Here is a 27,653-nt window from a genome sequence, read left to right as displayed (position 1 = left end):
GCTGAGCACTTGTTGGCTGCTTTTCCTTCACTCTGCGGTCCAACTCATCCCAAACCATCTCAATTTGGTTGAGGTCGGGGGATTGTGGAGGCCAGGCCATCTGATGCAGCACTCCATCACTCTCCTTTGTAAAATAGCCCTTACACAGCCTGGAGGTGTGTTGGGTCATTGTCCTGTTGAAAAACAAATGATAGTCCCACTAAGCCCAAACCAGATGGGATGGCGTATCGCTGCAGAATGCTGTGGTAGCCATGCTGGTTAAGTGTGACTTGAATTATGAATAAATCACAGACAGTGTCTCCAGCAAAGCACCCCCACACCATAACACCTCCTCCTCCATGCTTTACGGTGGGAAATATACATGCGGAGATCATCCCTTCACCCACACCGCGTCTCACAAAGACATGGCGGTTGGAACCAAAAATCTCACATTTGGACTCCAGACCAAAGGCCAAATTTCCACTGGTCTAATGTCCATTGCTCGTGTTTCTTGGCCCAAGCAGGTCTCTTCTTCTTATTGGTGGCCTTTAGTAGTGGTTTCTTTGCAGCAATTCGACCATGAAGGCCTGATTCACACAGTCCCCTCTGAACAGTTGATGTTGAGATGTGTCTGTTACCAGCCAATTTCTGAGGCTGGTAACTCTAATGAACTTATCCTCTGCAGCAGAGGTAACTCTGGGTCTTCCATTCCTGTGGCGGTCCTCATGAGAGACAGTTTCATCATAGCGCTTGATGGTTTTTGCGACTGCACTTGAAGAAACTTTCACATTTCTTGAAATGTTCCGTATTGACTGACCTTCATGTCTTAAAGTAATGATGGACTGTCGTTTCTCTTTGCTTATTTGAGCTGTTCTTGCTATAATATGGTATTTTACCAAATAGGGCTATCTTCTGTATACCCCCCCCCCTACCTTGTCACAACACAACTGATTGGCTCAAACGCATTAAGAAGGAAAGAAATTCCACAAACTTTTAGGAAGGCACACCTGTTAATTGAAATTCATTCCAGGTGACTACCTCATGAAGCTGGTTGAGAGAATGCCAAGTGTGTGCAAAGCTGTCATCAAGGCAAAGGGTGACTGTTTGAAGAATCTCATATAAAATATATTTTGATTTGTTTAACACTTTTTTGGTTACTACATGATTCCATAGGTGTTATTTCATAGTTTTGATGTCTTCACTATTATTCTACAATGTAGAAAATAGTAAAAATAAAGAAAAACCCTTGAATGAGTAGGTGCTCTAAAACTTTTGACCTGTAGTGTATATGTAGCAGAAAAGCTGTAAAAAACAAAAAAATATATTTGTCCTCGGAAGATGGGTGGGGTGGTGGATGGGTTAATAATAAAATAAATAGAAATAAAAATAAGGGATATTCAGCATGTTTTTCCCCCCCTTTTTTTTCACATCTACCAATTGATGCCCTTCTTTGCAAGGCATTGGAAAACCTCCCTGGTCTTTGTGGCTGAAAATGTGCTTGAAATTCAATATTCGATGTCCAGACACAGATGCTGTTGATGGTTGTTTCTCTAGAAGCGTTGCATGACTCACACACTCACGTTCAGTGGTTGACTGACTACCATAAACTGTAGTACTATGGATCAATCATTAGGTGTCGTGTTAGTGTTGTCATAAACAATTATCAGTCTTACTGCACTGTCGTGCCTAAACATTACAGGACCTTACAGATAATTTTATGTTCGGGGTACAAAGATGGGGTAGTCATTCAAAAATCATGTTAACCTCTATTATTGAACATGGAATGAGTCTATACAATTTATGCTATTTGTTAAGCACATTTTTACTCCTGAACTTATTCATGCTTGCCATATCAAAGGGGTTGAATACTTATTGAGGAAGACATTTCAGCTTTTAATTTTTTATGAATTTCAAAAATGTTCTACAAACAAAATTCCACTTTGACATTAGGGGCTATTGTGTGTAGATCAGTGACACACAATCTCAATTTAATCAATTTTAAATTCAGGCTGTAACAACAACATTTTGAAAAAGTAAAGAGGTGTCTACTTTCTGAAGGCACTGTAAATCAGCTCAAGGCCAGTCTTACATGCAAAAACATGCATCATGTCAAGGATGTGGGCTAGAAAAAATATATATATATTGCTTGAGGCAGTATCCTTGTAAGATCATGTTCACCTCAATTCACCAACGCTTTTCTTCAACCCACCTTGGTCGCAATAAATTAAAAGGTTTGCATCTTGGACAGGGATCTTGGTTCGGGTTTTTGAAATTGTGTGACATTGCCTCGTCGAAAAAATGTGTTCTCACCATGAAAAGGCTGAACGCATACATAATTAGAACCATCTCTCATAATTGTCATTTCTGAGACAATAAATGTCTTCCATGAATTTGCTTTATTCAGATTCATATGAGGGCTGGGAGCTGATTTGACAATTTAGTCAAATTAGACAGGTAGTAAGGTTTTCTCTCTACAGTCCAATATGTATCCATCCCATTACAGTGTATTGCGTTAGGCTATGGAGGGGGAGGAGTAAAAAGCCAGCAGCACTTCCTGTGACATATTTGGTTAGTAGATACCCTACTGAATATTTTCCACCCCAGTTTTATTTGAGACAGGAAGTAAATTTTTTCTCTACAGTCCAATATGTATTCCATATACAGTGAATTGCATTGGGGGCTATGGAGGGGGCAGATTAAAAAGACAGCAACACTTCCTATGACCTAGCTTTTTGTTCAAACTCATCTGTTTTGTATGCTAGGGACTATAGTGAGTAGACAGGAGCCTGGTTTTATGGAGACAAAATCAATAGTTTTTCCTGTACAGTGCAATTCTTAGTTTATTTGACTTTGGAACATGTTTTGAAACCCACATTTAATGCAAATGTCATTTAAATATGAATCATTATTCATCTTTAGACAATTATGTTTAATATATTATGAATAAATACAGGTTATTGACACTTTTTTACTATTACGTGGGGGACTTTAATTAGAAAATGTCCGAAATTCCGTGGCCCGGAAATGCTTTTTTAGTGTTGCTGACGAGACGCTGGTCATGATGACAGTTCCCGCACAATGCAGCAGGAAGTTAGCCATAGCTAGCTACATGTCCTACCTAACTCCAGTAGTTTATGGATAACTACAAATATGCCACCCCCACAGACATTTCTCTGTGCATCTTGTCTCTCCACTTAACGTTAAGTCACACCAGACAACTGAAACTGTGTTGAGGTGATTGAAAATGCCATCCATCTCGGCCGATGTGTGGTCTGGGGTGTGCATTGTTGGACAAGACTATGGTGGAAATATTTAGATGTAACACAGGAAGCAAACGTATTTCCAGATTTTCCCCACCCCTATAATTTTCTGTAGGTTTATGGTGCTTTCAAGACAACTGGGAACTCGGATAAAAACGAGGTCGAATCATGACGTCAGTGATCTTCAGGTCATTAAGTCGGGGCTCTAGAAAGAGGCCCGAGTTCCCGAATTGGAATTCCGAGTTGGATGACCGTTCAAACGAATTTTCCCAGTCGGAGCTCGTTTTTTCCCGAGTTCCCAGTTGTTTTCAATGCACTGAAGTAGGAAATCGGAGATTTCCCAGTTTCGAGTTACCAGTTGTTTTGAACGCGGCATTGCTTGGCTGGCAGTCTTCGGATGTGACGGTTACAAAACAATTGGAATTGAGCTGAAAGTATTTGCACAACGGATTGAGATGTCGAATAAATAACATGAGGACTCCAAAAGGTCACCACGCCTTCAGGTTTGTGTTTTTGTTATGTTTGGACCTGAAGGTATGCACTGCGTGTGCTATCACAATTGGATACTCTCTGGGTAGCTAGCTAATATTACATCTGTCTAACAACTTGAAAATCTAGTGACCAGTCAGTCAACAACCAGGCTGCAGCAGGCACTTTTCCATAGCTGCCAAATCTGTTGCGTTATTGTCAGTATGTGTCATCTACAGCTGAGGACATTGCTTTTTGTAGCGTGGGTGTTGGGCTACATCGCCTTTCTGCTCGCAACTAGAAAGATGTGGACGGGGAAATACGTGCGCAGTCCACTCGCTCGTTCACTTTTCATGAACATGGTGAGCGAAAGCGAAGAAGCCGGACAAGAAACCCAGGAGGTAAGTGGTTAGCTACAGAGTTACCTTTAAACAAATAAACAACTCGATTTGCTGTCAGAGTATATCACACTTCTCCCTGACATGATTTTGCTTAAGTGAGCATTTTAAAGGCACGAGTGCATTCAGCAAGAACCAGCTACTGTATTTCCTTGGTTGCCAGGTGGAATAGAAGTCATATTTCCTTCTCACTCAAATATTCAAGAGTTTTTCATATTATGAAGAGATTGATACAAAGACCGGATAAACCAGTGTTGTGGTAATGAGTAGTTGTCATCACTGTCTCTCGCACTCACCCACTTCTCCTCCTCCTTTCCCCTCCCTCCCTGCTCCTCAGTGGTACAGGTGTTCTCCAGACATGTTGGGGGAGGTGGTTAGGCCTCTGTTTGTGCAGAGCCATCTGGACCAGGACACCCAGGCTTTTCTGAGACGCAGCATAGAAAAGTCTGGCTGGATGTTCACCCAGTTCTACCACTCCTTCATCTCCACTGTCCTCAGCCCCCTTGTGTCACGCACGTCCATCAATGGGTAAGTAAAGACAGCGTTTTAATGCTGTCATTATCTCTGTCTTTCTCATGCCCTCCTGTCATCGTCTCTACTTGCTCTCTTCTCACCCTTTTCAATATTTTTTTGCCAGGTACTCATTCTTCTCTTTTCTTCTCTCCCAGGTTCCTAGGTCGTGGCTCTATGTTTGTGTTCTCTGCGGACCAGCTCCAGCAGCTGCTCCGCGTCGGCCCCGAGTGGCGAGGGGAGAGACTGCTGGACCTAGGGGCCGGGGACGGGGGCGTCACCGAGGTGATGGGAGCCCACTTCAGAGAGGTCTACGCCACTGAGGTTTCTCCTCCCATGAAGTGGCACCTCCAGAGGAAGAAGTACAGGTAAGTGATATACACACCACACACACACCACACAGTCTCTGATGTCCTCTTCTTTCTCGTAGGCTTTTAGGTATTGATGAGTGGCAGCATACTGGGTTCCAGTATGACCTGATCAGCTGTCTGAACCTGCTGGACCGCTGTGACGACCCCCTGGATCTCCTCAGGGGCATCCACCGCTCGCTGGTGCCCAGCACGGGAAGACTCATCCTGGCCGCTGTCCTGCCCTTCCAGCCCTGGGTGGAGATAGGTGAGATGGAGCACAGATCAGTGATACAGGATGAAGACTTAGGGCCATGTCCTTACTTGAGACTTTCAGCTAAATCATATGTTGATGTCAATGAGATATTTGTGTGAATGTGCATGGAACAGCTTTCATCCTTTCGGGCTGAATAGTTACAGTATTTAAAATAAAAGATATGGGGACAGGTAGAATACTTTTATTGTTGTTTCAGCTGCCACAAGGCCTTTTCTAGACTAGTCTCCTGAATCTGAGTGTTTGTTCTGTCTCTAGGTGGGAAGTGGCAGCGCCCCAGAGAGCACATCAAAGTGAAGGGGAAGAAGTGGGAGGAGCAAGTCACCAACCTGTCCAATGAGGTGTTCCGGGAAGTGGGGTTTGAGGTGGAGGCAGTGACTCGGCTGCCGTACCTGTGTGAGGGAGACATGTACAAAGATTACTATGTACTGGACGATGCTGTCTTCGTCCTGAAACCTGTGGAGGAGTGAAGTCAGTTACTGTATCTTGGGGTGCATCTCAATTATCCAAATGTGCATCCTTTCCTTGTCTCCTTCCTTCATCTGCACTAATCTTAAAACGAACGACCGTCCTTCCAACGGGACTGGACCATAGAGAATGGGCTGGTTCGACATTGCAGCCGACAGTACAGGCGACTGCTGACTGACTGATCTACAACTCAATTAGCATCATAAATAACTACTCATTATTTGTAGATCGGTCGGTCAGTCACCAATTACCCACAATGCATCATGGATTTGATGCTCTCAAATACGGCCAATGATAAAGTCGTCTAGGGGCCAAAAGGCTGTATTAGAATGAGCAGCGCCATTGAGGGCTTCCACCATTTTAATGTAGTCAACTGGGTGGGACTTCCAAATTCATTGACTGATCCCTCCTGGTGACCCTGTTGGGAGTCATGTCCAACTGGGTCATTCATTAGTAGGGATCAGCCAATCGTGAAGAAAATGTACTACTTCAAAATGGAGATGGCCTCAATGGCGCTGTCACAGATGCTATAATGGCACAGATACAAAGATGAGTCCGCTATCTCTATGGACTGGACAAGGTTTTGCCATGTTGTTTTTACTCATCCTGTGTTTTCAGATGAGTGCAGACTGAGGAGAGGAAGCCACTTTAGACTATAGTGATGCATCCGCTGACCTTTCCTAGAGCATCTGTGTACAGTAGATACAGTAGAAGGCTTCATCTGACTGGCTGCTGGATTTGTATTGAATTAGTGGAGGTTAAGCAAGATATTTTCTTAATTACTATTGAGAGGATTTCTCATTTACATTGCCACTTTAATTGGCTCTTTAAAGTCAGCTGGTGAATCCTGGTTTGAAATTTGGGTAGTGCCACTGTTTACCAACCGTCATGTGTCATACTGTGTCATACCTTTACATTCTAAGCAACAAAAAAAATAAAAAATGGAAGTTTGCCATTGAATATAATAACTTGATTTGAATATAACATATCATAACTCTGTAAATGATAGGGAGGGAGGATCTCATCTTCTGTGCCAACATATCACTGTGGAAATTGACTGTTCTTGGTTGAAGTATAGTGATGTAAATGTATTGTCTTAGGTTGGGTTGATTGGTCATTTTTCCAACAATAACATTGTTGGACATAACCGGCTGATCTCATTGATTTAGTCAAGCACAGATGGAGGGAATTCTTTCCCTGTCTAGTTGTCTTAAGGTTTAATTATAAGCACACTGTTTCTAACTGTTGTATTATCAACTGGGCAGTAACGTTCTGTTACAATGAAATCTGGATTGATTACTTATAGCAATGTGAGGCATTGTCAGTGAATATCTCCCATCTACAGTTTTATAGGCAGCAGAACAAGTTTACTTTAATAATGTTCCACTCAGTGTATTTTACTTAAAGTAATATCACCTCAACAAATAAAATATTTTTCTGTGACTTATTTAATTATTGACCTTCATATTCAATAGTAGTTAACTTGTTTTATCTTTAAAGTGCAGTAAAAGTTTGAGATGACGTGTATGTGCAGTATGTATCAGAAAGGATGTAATTTGCATGAAGGATGTCTTGGATGCCAGTGTCATGTATTATGTGCATTTGAGTGACTCTTGTGAGTCTATTTAAACTTTTATTTGAATATGCTCTCCAATGTAGTTGTTCATTCCAATGTCAAATTCTCAGATTAGTCTGTAGTTTAGTTTTTTAAATAAATATAGTAGAATGAATAGAAATTCAATTTCTGTGATCACGGACGTGCCCCTCATACGGGCGTGTCCCATTCTGTAACGTCAACTTTTTCCCGGCTTGCATTTGGGCGCCGCTATAGTTGGCCACGTCTCCTGGCCACGTCGCGCATTACTTGACATTTTCCCATTCAGACCGAGAAAAACGTCGATTTAGGTGCCTGACAGAACCTCTTATAAGGTTTAAAACCGGTCAGTAACGGAGGCTAGAAGGTTGTATTTGTTTTGACGGGTATAAATTCGTGCTAACGGAGGCAACGCCGCCTGCAGCACCCAGCAGAATCATGAATATTTTCAGATTCACTGGCGATCTTTCCCATTTAGCAGCCATCATCATCCTACTGCTAAAAATATGGAAAACCAGGTCGTGTGCCGGTGAGTAAGATTCACATTTGGACTATTTGCAAGTTGCATACATCTCCGATTTCCATCTCCATTCCAGCTAGCAAAATTTCCTTGCTGTGCAGTGGATTATTGTGTTGACAAGTTAGCTACTAGCTAGGTAACGACGTTAGCGCTTGTGGCTTTATCAACCAGATTGTTAGCGTTGATGTTAGCACGGCCTAGTTAACAATGTTGGGAAAGGCCAAAATACACCTAACTAAATTAAATGCACCTAAATCCCAGTGATCATGACACATTTGGTTGGTTCGTGTTTGAATACAATGTTGGTTACATTCAAACTAACTAGTTGTCTTAAATTGAGTCTCCCATTCATTTACTGACCAGGCAGTGATGTGAGGCAACAGATCTGGGCACGTCAGTTTGGGGGCACCCATCAGTGCAGCGGGCGAATGCGCCACTAACCGGTTTCCGTGTGTGATATGTCATGCATCATCATCCCTGTTGTAGTACTGAAACCTGTTAGTTTATTTTGCGTTCAAAGCAACTGGGAACTCGGAAACAAACGAGCTCCGACTGGGAAAAATCGATTTGAATGGTCATCCAACTCGGAATTCCAACTCGACAACTTGGGCCTCTTTTTAGAGTGCCGACCCGAAGATCACAGACTTCATGATTTGACCTCGTATTTTACCGAGTACAGTTATTTTGAACGCCCATGCCGATGCTACCCTGGCCTGACCTCTGACATGGCAGCGCTGTCACTGAACGCTGATAAGAGAAATAGCTGTCGAATGCACAGCTAGAGCAGAACATTGTGACTTGACCTTATACAAAATGAAATTGGTTCAATTCCAATGTCCCCTGGGAATACAATGTTTGTTGCAGTCTGTTGTGTAAACTGGTTTGGGGTTAAAGGTCAGGTTTAGGATGTATTATCTGAGCTGTCAGAGGAGGCACTGATACCTGTCATGGATCAACAACTTCAGTAGGCAGGTGGCCCACACGAGTTTGGATTTGTGAAACCAATTCCAGTCAGGCAAAAATCAGTTTATGCTCAGGTATTGAGCCTGTCATTAGGAACATTATAATCACACCACTGCAAGCACTGAAGTTGAATACATTCTTTAGTATACTCTAGACTAGCAATGTTATTAATGTATTGTGAGCTTCTTGATTACAAGTGGGTGTGAGGAGACATCTTGCCACTTGACAGTGTTTGCAGGCAGGCCTTCTGAGGGGCAGCTGTGAGTATCTATGCCTGTTTAGATTGCCTGTAATAAAACGCCTTGGAAGTCTTACAGTTCTTATCACAGTCATCACTATCTGGCCATGCTAGAGAGGACAGAAGCCTGGTGCAGGGCCTAACTGGGTTAGCATGTGAAATGGGATAAAATTAGCTTGCCAGGTTTGATTTCCTACCAAGAGGCCACCACAGAGTTCGGGAGAGTAGAGCAACCTCTGACGTCTCATACACCTGTTGGTTGGTTGTTTCTCTCTGAAAGGTATCTCCGGGAAGAGTCAGATCCTGTTCGCCTTGGTGTTCACCACACGCTACCTGGACCTGCTCACCTCCTTCATCTCCCTCTACAACACCACCATGAAGGTGAGACACACACCATGGACCCCCTCACCTCCATGAGGGTGGCAGGCTCATCCTCTTACAGCTCTTTGTCCAAGTAACACTAACTCCAAAAAGTTTTGGGACACTGTAAAGTCCATGGAGAATAAGAGCACCTCCTCCCAGCTACCCACTGCACTGAGGCTAGGAAACACTGTCACCACCGATAAATCTACGATAATCGAGAATTTTTAATAAGCATTTTGCTACGGCTGGCCATGCTTTCCACCTGGCTACCCCTACCCCGGCCACCAGCTCTGCACCCTCGGCTGCAACTTGCCCATGCCCCCCCCGCTTCTCCTTCACCCAAATTCAGATAGCTGATGTCCTGAAAGAGCTGCAAAATCTGGACCCCTACAAATTAGCTGGGCTAGACAATCTGGACCCTTTCTTTCTAAAATTAGCTGCCGAAATTGTCACAACCCCTATTACTAGCCTGTTCAACCTCTCTTTCATAACGTCTGAGATCCCCAGAGATTGGAAAGCTGCCGCGGTCATCCCCCTCTTCAAAGGGGGTGAAACTCTAGATCCAAACTGTTACAGACCTATATCCATCCTGCCCTGCCTTTCGAAAGTATTTGAAAGCCAAGTTAACAAACAGATCACCGACCATTTCGAATCCCACCGTACCTTCTCCGATATGCAATCTGGTTTCCGAGCTGGTCATCGGTGCACCTCAGCCACGCTCAAGGTCCTAAACGATATAATAACCGTGATCGATAAAAGACAGTACTGTGCAGCCGTCTTCATCGATCTGGCCAAGGCTTTTGACTCTGTCAATCACTGCATTCTTATTGGCATACTAAATAGCCTTGGTTTCTCAAATGACTTCCTCGCCTGGTTCACCAACAACTTCTCAGATAGAGTTCAATGTGTCAAATCGGAGGGCCTGTTGTCTGGGCCTCTGGCAGTCTCTATGGGGGTGCCACAGGGTTCAATTCTCGGGCCGACTCTATTCTCTGTGTATATCAATGATGTCGCTCTTGCTGCTGGTGACTCTCAGATCCACCTCTACGCAGACGACACCATTTTGTATACATCTGGCCCTTCATTGGACACTGTGTTAACAAACCTCCAAACGAGCTTCAATGCCATACAACACTCCTTCGGTGGCCTCCAACTGCTCTTAAACGCTAGTAAAACTAAATGCATGCTCTTCAATCGAACGCTGCTTGCACCCGCCCGCCCGCCCGACTAGAATCACTACTCTCGGCGGGTCTGACTTAGAATATGTGGACAACTACAAATACCTAGGTGTCTGGTTAGACCGTAAACTCTCCTTGCAGACTCACATTAAGCATCTCCAATCCAAAGTTAAATCTAGAATCGGCTTCCTATTTCGCAACAAAGCCTCCTTCACTCATGCTGCTAAACATGCCCTCGTAAAAGTGACTATCCTTGACTTCGGCGATGTCATTTACAAAATACAGTGGGGAAAAAAGGATTTAGTCAGCCACCAATTGTGCAAGTTCTCCCACTTAAAAAGATGAGAGAGGCCTGTAATTTTCATCATAGGTACACGTCAACTATGACAGACAAAATGAGAGAAAAAAATCCAGAAAATCACATTGTAGGATTTTTAATGAATTTATTTGCAAATTATGGTGGAAAATAAGTATTTGGTCAATAACAAAAGTTTCTCAATACTTTGTTATATACCCTTTGTTGGCAATGACACAGGTCAAACGTTTTCTGTAAGTCTTCACAAGGTTTTCACACACTGTTGCTGGTATTTTGGCCCATTCCTCCATGCAGATGTCCTCTAGAGCAGTGATGTTTTGGGGCTGTCGCTGGGCAACACAGACTTTCAACTCCCTCCAAAGATTTTCTATGGGGTTGAGATCTGGAGACTGGCTAGGCCACTCCAGGACCTTGAAATGCTTCTTACGAAGCCACTCCTTCGTTGCCCGGGCGGTGTGTTTGGGATCATTGTCATGCTGAAAGACCCAGCCACGTTTCATCTTCAATGCCCTTGCTGATGGAAGGAGGTTTTCACTCAAAATCTCACGATACGTGGCCCCATTCATTCTTTCCTTTACACGGATCAGTCGTCGTGGTCCCTTTGCAGAAAAACAGCCCCAAAGCATGATGTTTCCACCCCCATGCTTCACAGTAGGTATGGTGTTCTTTGGATGCAACTCAGCATTCTTTGTCCTCCAAACACGACGAGTTGAGTTTTTACCAAAAAGTTCTATTTTGGTTTCATCTGACCATATGACATTCTCCCAATCCTCTTCTGGATCATCCAAATGCACTCTAGCAAACTTCAGACGGGCCTGGACATGTACTGGCTTAAGCAGGGGGACACATCTGGCACTGCAGAATTTGAGTCCCTGGCGGCGTAGTGTGTTACTGATGGTAGGCTTTGTTACTTTGGTCCCAGCTCTCTGCAGGTCATTCACTAGGTCCCCCCGTGTGGTTCTGGGATTTTTGCTCACCGTTCTTGTGATCATTTTGACCCCACGGGGTGAGATCTTACGTGGAGCCCCAGATCGAGGGAGATTATCAGTGGTCTTGTATGTCTTCCATTTCCTAATAATTGCTCCCACAGTTGATTTCTTCAAACCAAGCTGCTTACCTATTGCAGATTCAGTCTTCCCAGCCTGGTGCAGGTCTACAATTTTGTTTCTGGTGTCCTTTGACAGCTCTTTGGTCTTGGCCATAGTGGAGTTTGGAGTGTGACTGTTTGAGGTTGTGGACAGGTGTCTTTTATACTGATAAGTTCAAACAGGTGCCATTAATACAGGTAACGAGTGGAGGCTCTTAAAGAAGAAGTTACAGGTCTGTGAGAGCCAGAAATCTTGCTTGTTTGTAGGTGACCAAATACTTATTTTCCACCATAATTTGCAAATAAATTCATTAAAAGTCCTACAATGTGATTTTCTGGATTTTCTTTTTTTTTTCCTCAATTGTCTGTCATAGTTGACGTGTACCTATGATGAAAATTACAGGCCTCTCTCATCTTTTTAAGTGGGAGAACTTGCACAATTGGTGGCTGACTAAATAGTTTTTTCCCCCACTGTAGCTTCCAACACTCTACTGAGCAAATTGGATGTAGTCTATCACAGTGCCATCCGTTTTTATACTACCCACCATTGTGACCTGTACGCTCTCGTTGGCTGGCCCTCACTACATATTCGTCGCCAAACGCACTGGCTCCAGGTCATCTATAAATCACTTCTAGGCAAATTCCTGCCTTGTCTTAGCTCATTGGTCACCATAGCAACACCCACCCGTAGTATGCGTTCCAGCATGGAATATCTCACTGGTCATCCCCAAAGCCAACACCTCCTTTGGCCACCATTGCTTCCAGTTCTCTGCTGCAAATGACTGGAATGAACTGCAAAAATCTCTGAAGCTGGAGACTCTTATCTCCCTCACTAACTTTAAGCATCAGTTGTCAGAGCAGCTTACTGATCACTGCACCTGTACACAGCCCATCTGTAATTAGCCCACCCATCTACCTCATCCCCATATTGTTATTTACATTGTTATTTATTTTGCTCATTTGCACCCCAGTATCTCTATTTGCACATCATCTTCTGCACATCTATCACTCCAGTGTTAATACTAAATTGTAATTATTTTGCACTATGGCCTATTTATTGCCTTACTTCCATAACTTACTACATTTGCACACACTGTATATAGATTTTCTATTGTGTTATTGACTGTACGTTTTGTTTATTCCATATGTAACTCTGTTATCTTTTTCTTTTTTTCGCACTGCTTTGCTTTATCTTGACCAGGTCGCAGTTGTAAATGAGCACTTGTTCTCAACTGGCTTACCTGGTTAAATAAAGGTTAAATAAATAAAATAAAATAAAAACTAACACACCCCAACCATGCTCTGTAGTAGTGATCTACTCACAAGTCAATACAAGTGCCGTTAAGTTGACACACCCTTGTATGTCCAAGGTTCATTGGTGTGTGTGAGTGGGTGTGTCCAAAGCGTGTACCTCTAACTATGGATACCGCTAGTTAGTACATTTAAAACCCAACAAGCAGCTAATTTGCTAACTTTCTCGTCTGTCTGTGATTGAGGTTTCTTTTAGTAAGGTATCTACAGTGCCTTTAGAAAGTATTCAAACCCCTTCATTTATTCTACATTTTGTTGTTACAGCCTGAATTCAAAATGCATAAAATATATATATATATTTTTCTCACCCATCTACACACAATACCGCAAGACAGTGAAAACATGTTTTTAGAAATGTATTAAATGAAATACAGAAATATCTCATTTACATAAGTATTGACACCCATTTGATATGACACTTTAAATGGAGTTCTGGTGCATCCAATTTCCTTCGATCATCCTTGTTGTGGCTACAACTTGATTGGAGTCCACCTGTGGCCAATTCAATTGTTTGGACATGATTTCGAAAGAAACACACCTGTCTATATAAGGTCCCACAGTTGACAGTGCATGTCAGAGCAGAAACTATACCATGAGGTCGAAGGAACAGTCCGTAGATTTCCAAGATATAATTGTGATGAGGCGTATATCTGGGGAAGGGTATAAAACCATTTCTAGAGTGTTGAAAGTTTCCACAGTGGTCTCCATAATTGGGAAATGGAAAAACCATAACTACCCAGACTCTGCCTAGAGCTGGCCGTCCGACCAAACTGAGCACCGGGCAAGAAGGACCATGGTAAGGGAGGTGACCAAGAACCCAATGACCACTCTGACAGAACTACATAGTTCCTTGGCTGAGATGGAAGAACCTGCCAGAAGGACAACAATCTCTACAGCACTTCACCAATCTGGGCTTTGAGAGAGTGGCCAAACGGAAGCCACTCCTGAGAAAAAGGCACATGGCAGCATGCCTGGAGTTTGCAAAAAGGCACGTGAAAGACTGAGAGCATAAGTCAAAATATTCTGTGGTCTGATGAGACAGAAATTGAACTGTTTGGCCTGAATGCAAAGTGCTATGTCTGGAGAAAACCAGGCACAGCTCATCACCCGTCTAACACTATCCCTACCGTGAAGCATGGAGGCAGCATCATGCTATGGGGATGCTTTTCAGCGGCAGAGACTAGGAGCCAAAAACAGGCAAATCTTTGAGAACCTGCTTCAGAGTGCAAACGACCTTAGACCTGACAATGACCCCAAGCATGCAGCCAAAGCAATGCTGGAATGGCTTCAGAACATGAATGTGAAAGTGGCCCAGCCAAAGCCCAGACGTGAATCCTATTGAAAATCTGTGGAAAGACTTGAAGATTGCTATTCACCGCAGCTCCACATCTAACTTAACAGAGCTTGAGAAAATCTCCAAGGAAGAATGGGAGAAAATCCCCAAATCCAGATGTGCAAAGCTGATAGACATACCCATGACGACTTAAAGCTGTAATCGCCGCCAAAGGTGCTTTTACAAAGTATTGACTCGGGGGTGAATTCTTATGTAAATTTAGATATTTATGCATTTCTATTTCAATAAAGTTGCTAACATTTCTAAAAACATTTTCACTTTGTCATAATGTGGTTATTGTGTGTAGATGGATGAGAAAAAAATAATATTTTAATACATTTTGAATTCAGTCTTTAACACAATGTGGAATAAGTCAATGGGTATGAATACTTTCTGAAGACACTGTGGTTAACTCAGGGGTCTGCAACCTTTTCTAGCATTTACTACTTTAACCTGTCGCAAGCTACAATTTTTTATATATATATATTTTTTTTTTATAGCTTTCAAATTGGCACATTCTTCTCCTCTAACCTGCAACTCTTCCCCGGGTCCTTGGTGTACAAGAGATGTTTTCTGTCAATATACCTGCTAAATACTCTAAGGGGAACCAATAACATGATTATTTTCCCGAATTCAGTGTCCTGTTTCATTTTCCTGTTTTGGGATTTATTTCGGTACTCAATGTTACAATTATTCATAGAGAAACAATGAACATGTACAGTTGAAGTCTGAAGTTTACATACACCTTAGCCAAATACATTAAAACTCGGTTTTTCACAATTCCTCACATTTAATCCTAGTAGAAATTCCCTGTCTTAGGTCAGTTAGGATCACCACTTTATTTTAAGAATGTGAAATGTCAGAATAATAGTTAAAAAAATAATTTCTTTCAGCTTTTATTTCTTTCATCACATTCCCAGTGGGTCAGAAGTTTACTTACACTCAATTAGTATTTGGTAGCATTGCCTTTAAATTGTTTAACTTGGGTCAAACGTTTCGGGAAGCCTTACACAAGCTTCCCACAATAAGTTGGGTGAATTTTGGCCCATTCCTCCTGACAGAGCTGGTGTAACTGAGTCAGGTTTGTAGGCCTCCTTGCTCACACACGCTTTTTCAGTTCTGGCCACCAATTTTCTATAGGATTGAGGCCATTTGCGACAAAGCTTTAACTTCCTGACTGATGTCTTGAGATGTTGCTTCAATATATCCACATCATTTTCCTTCCTCATGATGCCATCTATTTTGTGAAGTGCACCAGTCCCTCCTGCAGTAAAGCACCCCCACAGCATGATGCTGCCACCCCGTGCTTCATGGTTGGGATGGTGTTCTTCGGCTTGCAAGCAACCCCCTTTTTCCTCCAAACATAACGATGGTCATTATGGCCAAACAGTTCTATTTTTGTTTCATCAGACCAGAGGACATTTCTCCCAAAAGTACGATCTTTGTCCCCATGTGCAGTTGCAAACCGTAGTCTGGCTTTTTTATGGCGGTTTTGGAGCAGTGGCTTCTTCCTTGCTGAGCGGCCTTTCAGGTTATGTCGATATAGGACTCGTTTTATTGTGGATATAGATATTTGTACCTGTTTCCTCCAGCATCTTCACAAGGTCCTTTTGCTGTTGTTCTGGGATTGATTTGCACTTTTCGCACCAAAGTACGTTCATCTCTAGGAGACAGAACGTGTCTCCTTCCTGAGCGATATGACGGCTGCGTGGTCCTATGGTGTTTATACTTGCGTACTATTGTTTGTACAGATGAACGTGGTACCTTCAGGCATTTGGAAATTGCTCCCAAGGATGAACCAGACTTTTGGAGGTCTACAATTTTTTTTCTGAGGTCTTGGCTGATTTTTTTGGGAGGGATTTTCCCATGATGTCAAGCAAAGAGGCACTGAGTTTGAAGTTAGGCCTTGAAATACATCCACAGGTACACCTCCAATTGACTCAAATGATGTCAATTAGCCTATCAGAAGCTTCTAAAGCCATGACATCATTTTCTGGAATTTTCCAAGCTGTTTAAAGGCACAGTCAACATAGTGTATGTAAACTTCTGACCCACTGGAATTGTGATACAGTGAATCGTAAATGAAATAATCTGTCTGTAAACAATGTAGATGTCCTAACCGACTTGCCAAATCTATAGTTTGTTAACAAGAAATGTGTGGAGTGATTGAAAAACGAGTTTTAATTACTCCAACCTAAGTGTATGTAAACTTCCGACTTCAACTGTATGTGTTCTGAGTCCATGACAATGCTTGAATCGCATCAGAAGACCATTATTGAGGTCTAATTTGATTTTTGTTGTTAGTGTAATTCCTCTTTTAATTGCGCATCTAGCAAGAGAGGAATGTGTAGGTCTAGCAATTTTCTGCTGTTGGCCTACTACTGCAGCACGTCATGGCAGTTTGCAAAACAATGGCCACCCAATTGATACAAATAATCATATAGTCAGGTAAGTCTACTTTGCAGTTAACATTTAATTGAGATTTGAGAAGGTTTTTTGGCAAAGTCATTCTGTCTACCCACAAGATGGTTATCATTAGCATCACTAACTGGCTACATAGACAAACGCGCACACCAAACCGACAGACGGGCAATATTGCTGAACAGTTATTGACAGATGTTGTTACATTTGGCTTTTTAAGCCAATAGTGGCTAATCGGGGGTGGGATAATGTCAATGTGGCTTTGATTGGATAGTAGCAGGGAGATTTATTTTTGACAGTTTGCAATGGAACACTTTTAAAAAATGCATGTACAGTGCATTCGGAAGGTATTCAGACCCCTTGACCTTTTCCAGATTTTGTTATGTTACAGCCTTATTCTAAAATGGATTAAATTGTTCCCCCCCCTCATCAATCTACACACAATACCCCATAATGGCAAAGCATAAACAGGTTTTTTGAAATGTTAGCAAATTTATTAGAAATAAAAAACGGAAATATCACATTTACATAAGTATTCAGACCCTTTATTCAGTACTTTGTTGAAGCACCTTTGGTAGCGTTTACAGCCTCGAGTCTTCTTGGGTATGACGCTACAAGGTTGGCACACCTGAATTTGAGGAGTTTCTCACATTCTTCTCTGCAGATCCTCTCAAGCTCTGTCCGGTTGGATGGGGAGCGTCGCTGCACAGCTATTTTCAGGTCTCTCCAGAGATGTTCGATCGGGCTCAAGTCCGGGCTAAGGCTGGGCCACTCAAGGACATTCAGAAACCTGTCCCGAAGCCTCTCCTGCGTTGTCTTGGCTGTGTGCTTTGGGTCGGTGTCCTGTTGGAAGGTGAACCTTCGCCCCAGTCTGAGGTCCTGAGCGCTCTGGAGCAGGTTTCATTAAGGATCTCTCTGTACTTTGCTCCGTTCATCTTTTCCCTCGATCCTGACTAGTCTCCCAGTCCCTTCCGCCAAAAAATTTCCCCACAGCATGATGCCAGACGTGACGCTTGGCATGCAGGCCAAAGAGTTCAATCTTGGTTTCATCAGACCAGATAATCTTGTTTCTCATGGTCTGAGAGTCCTTTAGGTGCCTTTTGGGAAAACTCCAAGCTGGCTGTCGTGCGTTTTACTGAGGAGTGGCTTCCATCTGGCCACTCTACCATAAAGGCCTGATTGGTGGAGTGCTGCAGAAATGGTTGTGCTTCTGGAAGGTCCTTCCATCTCCACAGAGGAACTCTGGAGCTCTGTCAGAGTGATCATCTGGTTGTTGGTCACCTCCCTGACCAAGGCCCTTCTCCCCCGATTGCTCAGTTTGGACGGGCGGTCAGCTCTAGGAAGAGTCTTGGTGGTTCCAAACTTCTTCCATTTAAGAATGATGGAGGCCACTGTATTATTGGGGACCTTCAATGCTACAGCCATTTTTTGGTACCCTCCCCAGATCTGTGCCTCGACACAATCCTGTCTACGGACAATTCCTTCGACATCATGGCTTGGTTTTTGCTCTGACATGCACTGTCGACTGTGGGACCTTTATATAGACAGGTGTGTGCCTTTCCAAATCATGTCCAATCAATATAATTTACCACAGTTGGTGTCCAATCAAGTTGTAGAAACATCTTAAGGCTGATCAATGGAAACCGTATGTACCTGAGCTTTGTCATTATGGGGTATTGTTCCTCATCAATCTACACAATTTTTTTGTTTAATCCATTTTAGAATAAGGCTGTAACGTAACAAAATGTGGAAAAGTCAAGGGGTCTGAATACTTTCCAAATGCACTGTACTTTCAGAATTGATTGGCGAGCTACTCCTAGGTGGGCTGCAAGCTACTGGTAGCTGGGGATCTACCTGTTGGAGACCCCTGGGTTAACCTAACTTGGATTTAAACACACACACACCTACCTACCTTCCAAGCTACAGTAAAGGGATCGTCGAATCAGAGTGCTGTATGTATCGTCTCCCTTGATTGGTGGATTGTATTGTTTCAGGTCATTTACATTGGCTGTGCGTACGCCACCGTGTACCTCATCTACACTAAGTTCAAGGCCACCTACGACGGTAACCATGACACCTTCAGAGTGGAGTTCCTGGTCGTCCCCGTGGGAGGGCTGGCTTTCCTTGTCAACCACGACTTCTCTCCTCTCGAGGTAAGGCCACACACACACACACAGTTGTCTTGGCATGATGAGGGCATACTGCATCAGTGTCTTATACAGCAACTCTCCATCTCCTCTCCCTTCCCATCTCCTCTCCCTCCCCCTCCAGATCCTTTGGACGTTCTCCATCTACCTGGAGTCGGTGGCCATCTTGCCCCAGCTCTTCATGATCAGTAAGACTGGCGAGGCAGAGACCATCACCACCCACTATCTGTTCTTCCTGGGCCTGTACCGGGCTCTCTACCTCATCAACTGGATCTGGCGCTTCTATTTCGAGGGCTTCTTCGACATGATCGCTATCGTGGCCGGTGTCGTTCAGACAATCCTCTATTGCGACTTCTTCTATCTGTATGTAACGAAGGGTGAGTCGAGCTGCAGTCTTCTTCCAACTTATTTCCTAAGTGTGATGCTGTAGTGTCCTTTTATTCACTTATCTTACAGTCGCAGAAACTGTTACACAAAGAGTGCTTGGAGTAATGCCCCATTCACATCGTGACGTATTTCATTACGCCGTATGTCATCTTCATGCAATCTGGTTCCGTTACTGGACGGAGAGCATAGAAACCCCATGTTCTCCATCCAGTAGCGGAAACATATTGCATGAAGATGACACAATGCAAGACAAGATGGAGGACAGCCTAGTCTCTTGTCAGAGATCACATTTATTTTGGGAGATTGCAAAATTGCTTTTTCATTCAATACAGGAGAAATGTATTGTTTCAGGTGATAAGAAAACGTTTATTTTAATAACTTTTTCCTAAACTTGTTTCTCACATTTTCTTGCAAGTCAAGCTATTTTACAGAGCAGCTAGCTAGCTAAAAGCCATTATTTCTAGCTTATTAAGCGGCTAGATAGCTAGCCTACGGTAGCTAAAAGCTAGGTACCATCAAAAAAGTAATTACCATCACAAACTTCAACTGAAGGCAACAGTCATTATATAATTGGTTTAACAGCCAGTGTGTATATTTTAACAATACTATTAAAATAGTACTCACTTATAGGAATGGTTAATTGTTTACAAGCTGCTAGCAATCCCATAAAGCCATCGCTGAAAATCACAGATCTTCATCTTGTTCACCTGTATATAGCTTCTTACTTGTTCTTCTTTTTAATTGAGTGTTTGTTCTACCTTGTTATTGTTAGTACTACATTGATATTGATTACTGCATTGTTGGGTTTATAGCTTGCAAGAAAAGCATTTCGCTGTACTTGTGCACGTGACATTAAAACTTGAAACTTCTGTAGTTTGGTAACTTCCTGTTCTATTGACGGACTTTGGCTGCGTTGAAGTGCACTGATGACGACACAGAGTTTGGAGAAATTTAAAAGTATGCACCATCCGTTTCGCAACGGAGCCTTCAACCGCAAGGCGGCGCTGCGATACCACTCCATTGCATACGGTCCCAATTTAAATGAATGACATCCGGTGCAACGCAACAGACTGCTGAGATGTAATGTGAATGAGGCATTAAGTGTTCTATGGGGTACGTTTGGACGCAAAGCAAAAAAAATTGAAAATGGGGCTGGGTATATCGCGCATGGTGACTTAATGAGGCCGTGCAGCATAAATAAGCTAGCATGAACTTTGACTTGTGATTCGTCAGAGCCTGATAGTACCGTTATCTTACTCCGTTCTATATTGACTGGGAGCTATAATGGTTCAGCATTTGTATACGTTGGCTAACTAACCAGGCACATTACTCCTACTCTCAATGTGGAAGCCTAGGGTCTTAAAGTCCAGTATATACGATTGGCTTGTCACTGTCAACACTCACCAGGAGCGTCTGGTATCCGTTGTCACAGATGTAAGAAGAAAATGTGCTGAGCTCATCCGTTGAACCTAAACATCTCTCCTCTGTTTCAGTACTGAAAGGAAAGAAGCTAAGTCTGCCAGCCTAAGTGCCAAAGATCAGCGATTTGGCAGACTCGTGGGGGGGGGGGGCAGCAAAGGAAACCATTGACCCCCCCTCCACTCCCCTCTCCCCTCCCAGTGTAAGATGCGTCAGACAGAGTTAGACTTTTACAGTTTGTCCCGTCTCCTGACCACTATCAGCGACACCCATGGGCCTGTTCAGGGGGCTGCAAACTTAAGGGCTCTCAGATAGAAATGTACTGTGTAGAACAGATACGATTGTTATGTAGAGCTAGAAAATCGTTGTCGGCTCAATTCATTATATTTCTATCTGCAACGCTTTGAACGCTTCACCTCGCTGAATACACCCCAGAACCAACCTGAAGAGGCCATCCGCAGCTTTCGGACTTCTGTTTGATGCATCTTGCCTTACTTTTTTTATTACTCTGTATAAAGGAAGAAAAAAAGTAATCATTTTTCTACATAAAAATGTGTGCTCTCTCTCTCCGATGATTTGGCACATTAGTGAATGAGAGCCGAAAACAAATTGCCTTTGATTTGGCACTGTAAAATATTGGAGCCGGCTTCTTGTGGTGGGATATTGACTAAACCGTTTGTAAGAGTATTTGCAAACTCAATAAATGTACATTGTTTTGTCCTGAATCCCAATGGAGCGGAAGTGTAATACAGGCGTTGTATCCCCTTGGCTTTGGCTGGAAAACCTTGTTTTGAGGATATTGTGTACATTCCTGTATAAAGATGGCCAGTTAAAACTGTTCATTCATTTCCTGGTCAATACTTAATATCTCCCCAAACTGACAAGATAAAATAAAAAACAAATCAATGTGAAGTTGGAATTTACCTGTAACTGTCACCTGCTATTTGAATTAACTGTATATTTTCAGTAGATTTGAGACCTATATCACTCACACCCCCATAGAGATGTTTTCACTGATACAGTAACTGCCGCATCTGCATTGCTGTAAATGGCTTTCATTTAAATTCACATTTACACCAAAACATTTTCTTAGCCCATTGTTTGATGGTGTATCTATATTTAAATATCCAAGTCTAATTTCAAAATGGCTCTTCTAAAAGTGTTGGAAATTAGTTAATAGGCTACCAATGCAGGGATCAGCTCCTGAAACTGTTCATGTTCTATTCAGTTATATATTTAGTGTTACTTTCCTTCTTTCAGTAATGGACAATGTCCATAGAATTGTCTACATGATGTGCATATTGTTGAGCTCACTTTAGAAGAGGTCTAGCTGTTGATCTTTGTGACAAACATGATTCTATGGGCATTGTTGAATTGGAACCAGAATTATTTTCTTATTTTAAAGGCATCTGCCTATAATTTTTGTCCTCACAGGCAGATCATTCCATCTTGTTAGGATTTTTTTTTACTGAGTTTTCTTTTGCATGATGTTGCCACCACAAATAAAGATTTTTATGGGAAACATTTGGCTCTGGCTTTCTGACTTGACTGAATGAGAAGTGAGTGGTGTGACTGTACTTTATTAATCCCAGAAGGATAAATTGGTTAAGTAATCACAACAGCCATAGTAAAAAAAGAAATCTATAGAGATACTCAAAACATTATACATAGTAGGATTGCTAGAGCATGTTCAATTCAGGCAGTGTTATTTGCTACTGGCTACATAAGCTACATATTTTGCAGTTAATTTACAACAATTGAATAACACAATCAGTATATATAGAACATTGACTAATAAGCTGGGTGGCATTTGTCTCGATGAGTCCGCAAACGGTCTCTACGATTGAAAGCTTTCCCGCAATCCATACATTGGTAGGGCTTCTCTCCCGTGTGAGTCTTCATGTGTCTGCTCAACTGATGGGAGGTGCCGAAGGATTTGTCACAGGTGAGACATGGATACGGCTTCTCCCCGGTATGACTTCGCCGGTGTATGGTGAGATAATGGGCTTGAACGAAACCCTTCCCACAGTCCTTGCACTTGAACGGCCGCTCTCCAGTATGGTATCTCATGTGTATCCTCAGTTCAGATGCCGATTTGAAAACCCTTGTACACTCCTTATATGTGCAGGAATAAGGATTCTCCCCTGTGTGAATCAACACGTGTCTTGCCAATGGGGCAGGGCTGTAGAACCCCTTACCGCAGTAGGAGCACGGGTAACGCACCCCTTTGTGGTATACATTCTCATGCATCTTCATTTGACCTTTGTCCCTGAAAACTTTGTTACACTGGGAACAAGGGATGCGTTTCACCTGAGGAGTGTGAACACGATTCATGTGTGATTTCAGAATCCCCTTGGATTGGAAAGTCTTTCCACACTCCCAGCAAAGGCATGGTTTCTCTCCCGTGTGCTTTCTCTGGTGTGTCACAAGAGCAGTTTCAAAATGGAACTTCTTTGGACAATGGGAGCACTTGTATGGGGGCTCCCCGCCAGTGTGAGTCCTCTGGTGTCTGATGAGAGCTGCTAAATCAGCATAGCTTCTCTCGCAGTAGGTGCAGCGGAACGGCCCGCTGAACTGATGGTCATCCACGTAGTGTCTGGAGAGGTACCTTATCACATTGAAGCTCTTCTCACACATGGTGCATTGAACCGGTTTGTGCTCTACCTTGTGTATTGCAAGCGTTTCTTGGTCTGGGAACATCCTTCGGCAATAGGCGCAGCGAAGCGGGTTGTGGATGCGCTTGTGTGCCGTCAGTGTGGATTTTAGCCCGAATTCCTTCCCACACTCGTTACACTTGTGGACTTTCTTTTCCCCCAATTCAACAGGTTCACCCTTCTTCACCTTGCAGAACAGTCTCATGTGCCTCCTCAATACAAAGTCGAACTTGTACTTCGACCCACAACGAGGGCAAGCATGTGGGCGCTCATCTGAGTGAGAGAGAATGTGATATCGCAGGTATCCCAATATAAATTTATGGCAAATAGGACACCTTGCACAGCGTTTGGATGATCCTACTGGTGCACTGGGTTCCGGGGAAGAAGATGGGTCTTTGGTTGCATTGGTGGAGGACGACTCACTGTCCTTAGGAGTTTCCTCAATAGGAAAGACACATCTTTCAATATGTTTCTGGAAGCTTCTCAAGGTCTTGTAAATCTTCTTACAGGTGGGACATCGATAGGGCCAGTCACCAGTGTGGGTAACCATGTGTTTCCTCAAGACTGCAGGACGCTGGACGACCTTACCACACACCTTGCATGTCCTACGCTCCAGGGACCTTTTGGCTCTTGCGGATGACCCCTCCACAGAATGCATGTAGGTGAAGGCAGAATTCTGTTTGCTCAGAGTTGCAGAGAGTTGTAGGATTTCTGCTTCACATGTCATGCTCTGCTGGTGTGTACTGCCTGATGGCCCTTGTTCTGTCTGCCCCGCAGCTGGAAGAACACTGCCCTCTCCAAGCTCCCCTTGTTGACGACTCAGAAACAGACAAGCCTCTTCATGAGCCTTCACACTGTAATCGTGCTTGAAAGTCCTCTCACAGTTACTACATTGATGGATGCCTTTCTTCGGATGGGACTCCATGTGGATCTTCAGTTCAGAAGGGTTAGGGAAGACCTGTTCGCACACTCTGCACTTTTTGGGCTCGGTGTGGATAATCTGATGCCGCTTCATGCTTGAACTTGTGGCTAAAGTCTTCCCACAAACTGGACATGTCTTGCAGACAATGCGTTTTTGGTTTTTTTCGTTTTGGGCTACTTTTTGTCCTGGCGGACGCGGTAAAATTTTCTTCAACATCAGACCCTTGTATTGCATCACTGATATGGACGGCCCACTTTCCTCAGGCATTTCCTCAATAGGAAAGACACATTTTTCAGTATGTTCCTGGAAGCTTCCCAAAGTCTTGTAAATCTTCTTACAGGTGGGACATTGATAGGGCCAGTCACCAGTGTGAGTCACCATGTGTTTCCTCAAGACTGCAGGACGCTGAACGACCTTACCACACACCTTGCATGTCCTCCGCTCCAGAGACCTTTTGGCTCTCCCGACGACCTTTTGATTGGATGTGGGGGTCTGTGTTACGTTAGCGATAACAATCCCTTGTAGGTCCACGGAGGGCTTTTGTATCATGGAGGATATGATTTCTTTAGACACGCCTATGCTTATCTTTTGTCCAGGTTTGGCCTTTCTTCTGCATTTTTCACTATGGGTTTCCTCTTTCTTTTGGGGGGGCTTTTTGAGAAGTTTGAAAGGCTTTTCTATCCCATCTTCCCCTATAACCATCACTGTTTCATACTCCGGATCCACCTCTGTCACTTGGTCAGCAAACTCTGCATCATCCTCATCACTAACAGAGGAAGTTTTGTTTTTCTCACATTCCCCTGACCTGCTATCCACCCCTTCCCTTTCTTTTACATCCATACTTGTTCCTTCTTTCTCCACCTCTGTTGAAATCACCACCCGTTCCACAGGAGGAAGACAGAGAGCTGAGAGAATGCAGTCCCCATCGGTGGAAGATGGAGGGTCTGTGAAAAAAGGAATAAGGGAACCAAAACTCAACACAGTAATGCTCGATAGATGTAATTTGCCATTTGGGTGTGACAAAACAAATCATCATATAAAGCATGAAAATGATGGGTCCTGTGAGAGATGCCTACCATGGTTGTCCAGTGGGCTGAGGTCTCTGTGGTACTGAAGCAGGGTTTTCAGCTGCTGAGGGTGAGACACAGACTCAACACATTCCTCCAGAACAGAGGGAACATCGCCAAGCAGCGAGGAAGCCTGAAAAATTAGGAATACAGAGTTAGAAGGAATATAGGTAGAATTCCCACAAAGCCTAAGTGCCAAGCCCATGGTTCCTCTATATGATTGTATTTTATTTCTATAAGTACCTGTTGGAAGTTTGATATGGGAAGTAGCTTCTCAAGTCTCGAAAGAAATTGCCACATGAGTTTCTGTATGGCTGCGTCATAACTGGGACCAAATTCTACAGGAAAAACATCCTAAAACAGAGTAATGAAATATGAGCTATGAAAACATCTCAGAGGAGACTATTATTTAATTTGTGGAAATGACCCACGGCTATTCCATACCCACATACTCACTCACTGACCTGGAAGAAATGTTTCCTCTCATCTGAGTCTTTCAGAAGGGTTTGAACCAGCCCCAGGAAGTTGGATTCAGATAATCCTACCTCTGCATCAGTCGCCTGAAAAACAGAATATAAACATGTTGCCTTCATCAGGACATCTAGATGATAGCTTGTCATTTAGTCTGCATATGTTTTTGCCATAATGTATCATTGTCATATCAGAAATATGTCTATGACTGACTGATTTAGACAGTAGCTGAGTCTCTACCCTAAGGAGCTCACCTGTGTTCCCCAGAGAGGTGTGAGGGTCTGTATCCTGTCCAGGTGTGGCTGAATGGTCTGGGGGTCTGTGATCGGCTTAGAGCGACACAACTCCAGCACCAGCTGAAACCAGAGCAAACCAGTAAGGAATACTTATTTGCGACAGTAAAGATGACTAAATATTATCATATCCCATCGTTCCCCACATAATGAGCACTAGTTCCGTCTCTCCTTCTCACCCGTGCTCGAAGACCCAGAATAAGTTGGGCCCTCTGACTGTTGTTCAGAAGCTCTGGAACCATCTCTGTGACCATGGTAACAAACTCCTCCAGCATCCCATAATCCATCACGTGTCTCTGCTGTATTGTTTGCCAGATGGCTGCTGAGACCAACCGCAGTGGTGGGACCATGAGGCGCAGAGAGGGGAGAGGAAGAGGGGGACCTGAAAACAGATATTGACTTAGTTGTTCACAAATCCATTTATAAGCACCTCTTATTGCACATCACACTATAACTTGTTGACCAAACAATAAAACAATCAAAGATGTGAGAACGATGAGCAACAATTAGTTAATTAATCAAATGTATTTTATAAAGCCCTTCTTACATCAGCAGTTGTCACAAATTGCTATACAGATACCCAGACTACAACCCCAAACAACAAGGAATGCAGATGCAACGGGCTTTGTGACAAAGACATGTTTTTTTTTTGTTTATGTTCTTCAGGTCGCAGTTGTTCTCAACTGGCTTACCTGGTTAAATAAAGGTTAAATAAAAAAATCAACATTCGGTTTCAGGAAGTTAGCCACTTAGCTAGCTAGCTCGCCATGTAGCTACTGCTATTCTTCCTATCCACTGTCTAGCTACCTTTTTAGCTAAAAGTCATGTTTTACCTTTTCCCCCATGGATGTGTCTTTCCATCTTGAGTGTTCCTTGCCGTTACATCCGAAAACGTTAGGTATGATAATGAGGTTAATAATAGCCACGTTTACTCGTAAATTTGCACAAAAAAACGTTAGGTCGTTATCTTTTGTACCTCAATCAAAGATGGTGGCTCAATGGTCGTTTTGGTCCCGATTTTACATCCGTGTGGAAGCTATTTCGACACTGCAATGGTTCCGCACAAGATCGCTAGAGCGAAACAAAAAATTACTCGCTGGCGCAGAACAGAGCAGTGCAATTAATTCCATACGGAATAATTTTACAGTAGGACTGCTGACCAGCGCTTCCGTTAATAGCGCAATGACAAAGATGTTCTATTATATTGACAAGATAGTCGAGTGACCGCTCAACAATGGAAATACTCCGATATAAATTCGTAACAA

At 43.1% G+C, this 27,653-nt stretch overlaps 3 protein-coding genes across 5 annotated transcripts; 2 read left to right on the top strand and 1 right to left on the bottom strand.

Moving 5' to 3' along the window:
• The first annotated feature begins 3,476 nt into the window (after positions 1-3,476).
• On the top strand, positions 3,477-7,147 carry LOC121576539 (protein-L-histidine N-pros-methyltransferase). Of its 2 annotated transcripts, XM_041889776.2 has the most exons (6): positions 3,477-3,742; positions 3,947-4,108; positions 4,443-4,633; positions 4,774-4,983; positions 5,046-5,230; positions 5,495-7,147. In XM_041889776.2, exons 2-6 carry the CDS (start codon positions 4,013-4,015, stop codon positions 5,704-5,706), a joined length of 894 nt encoding a protein of 297 aa, XP_041745710.1. In that variant the 5' UTR covers positions 3,477-3,742; positions 3,947-4,012; the 3' UTR covers positions 5,707-7,147. The 2 variants fall into 2 exon arrangements, with proteins under 2 accessions (XP_041745710.1, XP_041745701.1); XM_041889767.2 differs by lacking the exon at positions 3,477-3,742 and having other exon boundaries at positions 3,752-4,108.
• A 363-nt stretch (positions 7,148-7,510) lies between these two features.
• Positions 7,511-22,505, top strand: LOC121576551 (ER lumen protein-retaining receptor 2). The gene is made up of 5 exons (XM_041889788.1): positions 7,511-7,827; positions 9,300-9,400; positions 19,023-19,181; positions 19,300-19,552; positions 21,056-22,505. Exons 1-5 carry the CDS (start codon positions 7,737-7,739, stop codon positions 21,088-21,090), a joined length of 639 nt encoding a protein of 212 aa, XP_041745722.1. The 5' UTR covers positions 7,511-7,736; the 3' UTR covers positions 21,091-22,505.
• Positions 22,197-27,382, bottom strand: LOC121576489 (zinc finger protein 420). Of its 2 annotated transcripts, XM_041889664.2 has the most exons (7): positions 27,222-27,382; positions 26,568-26,770; positions 26,350-26,451; positions 26,089-26,184; positions 25,868-25,978; positions 25,634-25,757; positions 22,197-25,501 (listed from the first exon to the last, which is right to left on the bottom strand). In XM_041889664.2, the coding sequence occupies exons 1-7, from the start codon at positions 27,247-27,249 to the stop codon at positions 22,773-22,775; spliced, it is 3,393 nt and encodes a 1,130-aa protein (XP_041745598.1). In that variant the 5' UTR covers positions 27,250-27,382; the 3' UTR covers positions 22,197-22,772. The 2 variants fall into 2 exon arrangements, with proteins under 2 accessions (XP_041745598.1, XP_041745607.1); XM_041889673.2 differs by lacking the exons at positions 26,350-26,451; positions 26,568-26,770; positions 27,222-27,382 and having other exon boundaries at positions 26,081-26,172.
• Positions 27,383-27,653: the final 271 nt, after the last annotated feature.

Source organism: Coregonus clupeaformis, chromosome 1, assembly GCF_020615455.1.
Source record: "Coregonus clupeaformis isolate EN_2021a chromosome 1, ASM2061545v1, whole genome shotgun sequence".
NCBI lineage: Eukaryota > Metazoa > Chordata > Actinopteri > Salmoniformes > Salmonidae > Coregonus > Coregonus clupeaformis.
Note: the sequence above shows the minus strand (reverse complement) of the source record. Positions and strands in the feature narration are given on the sequence as shown.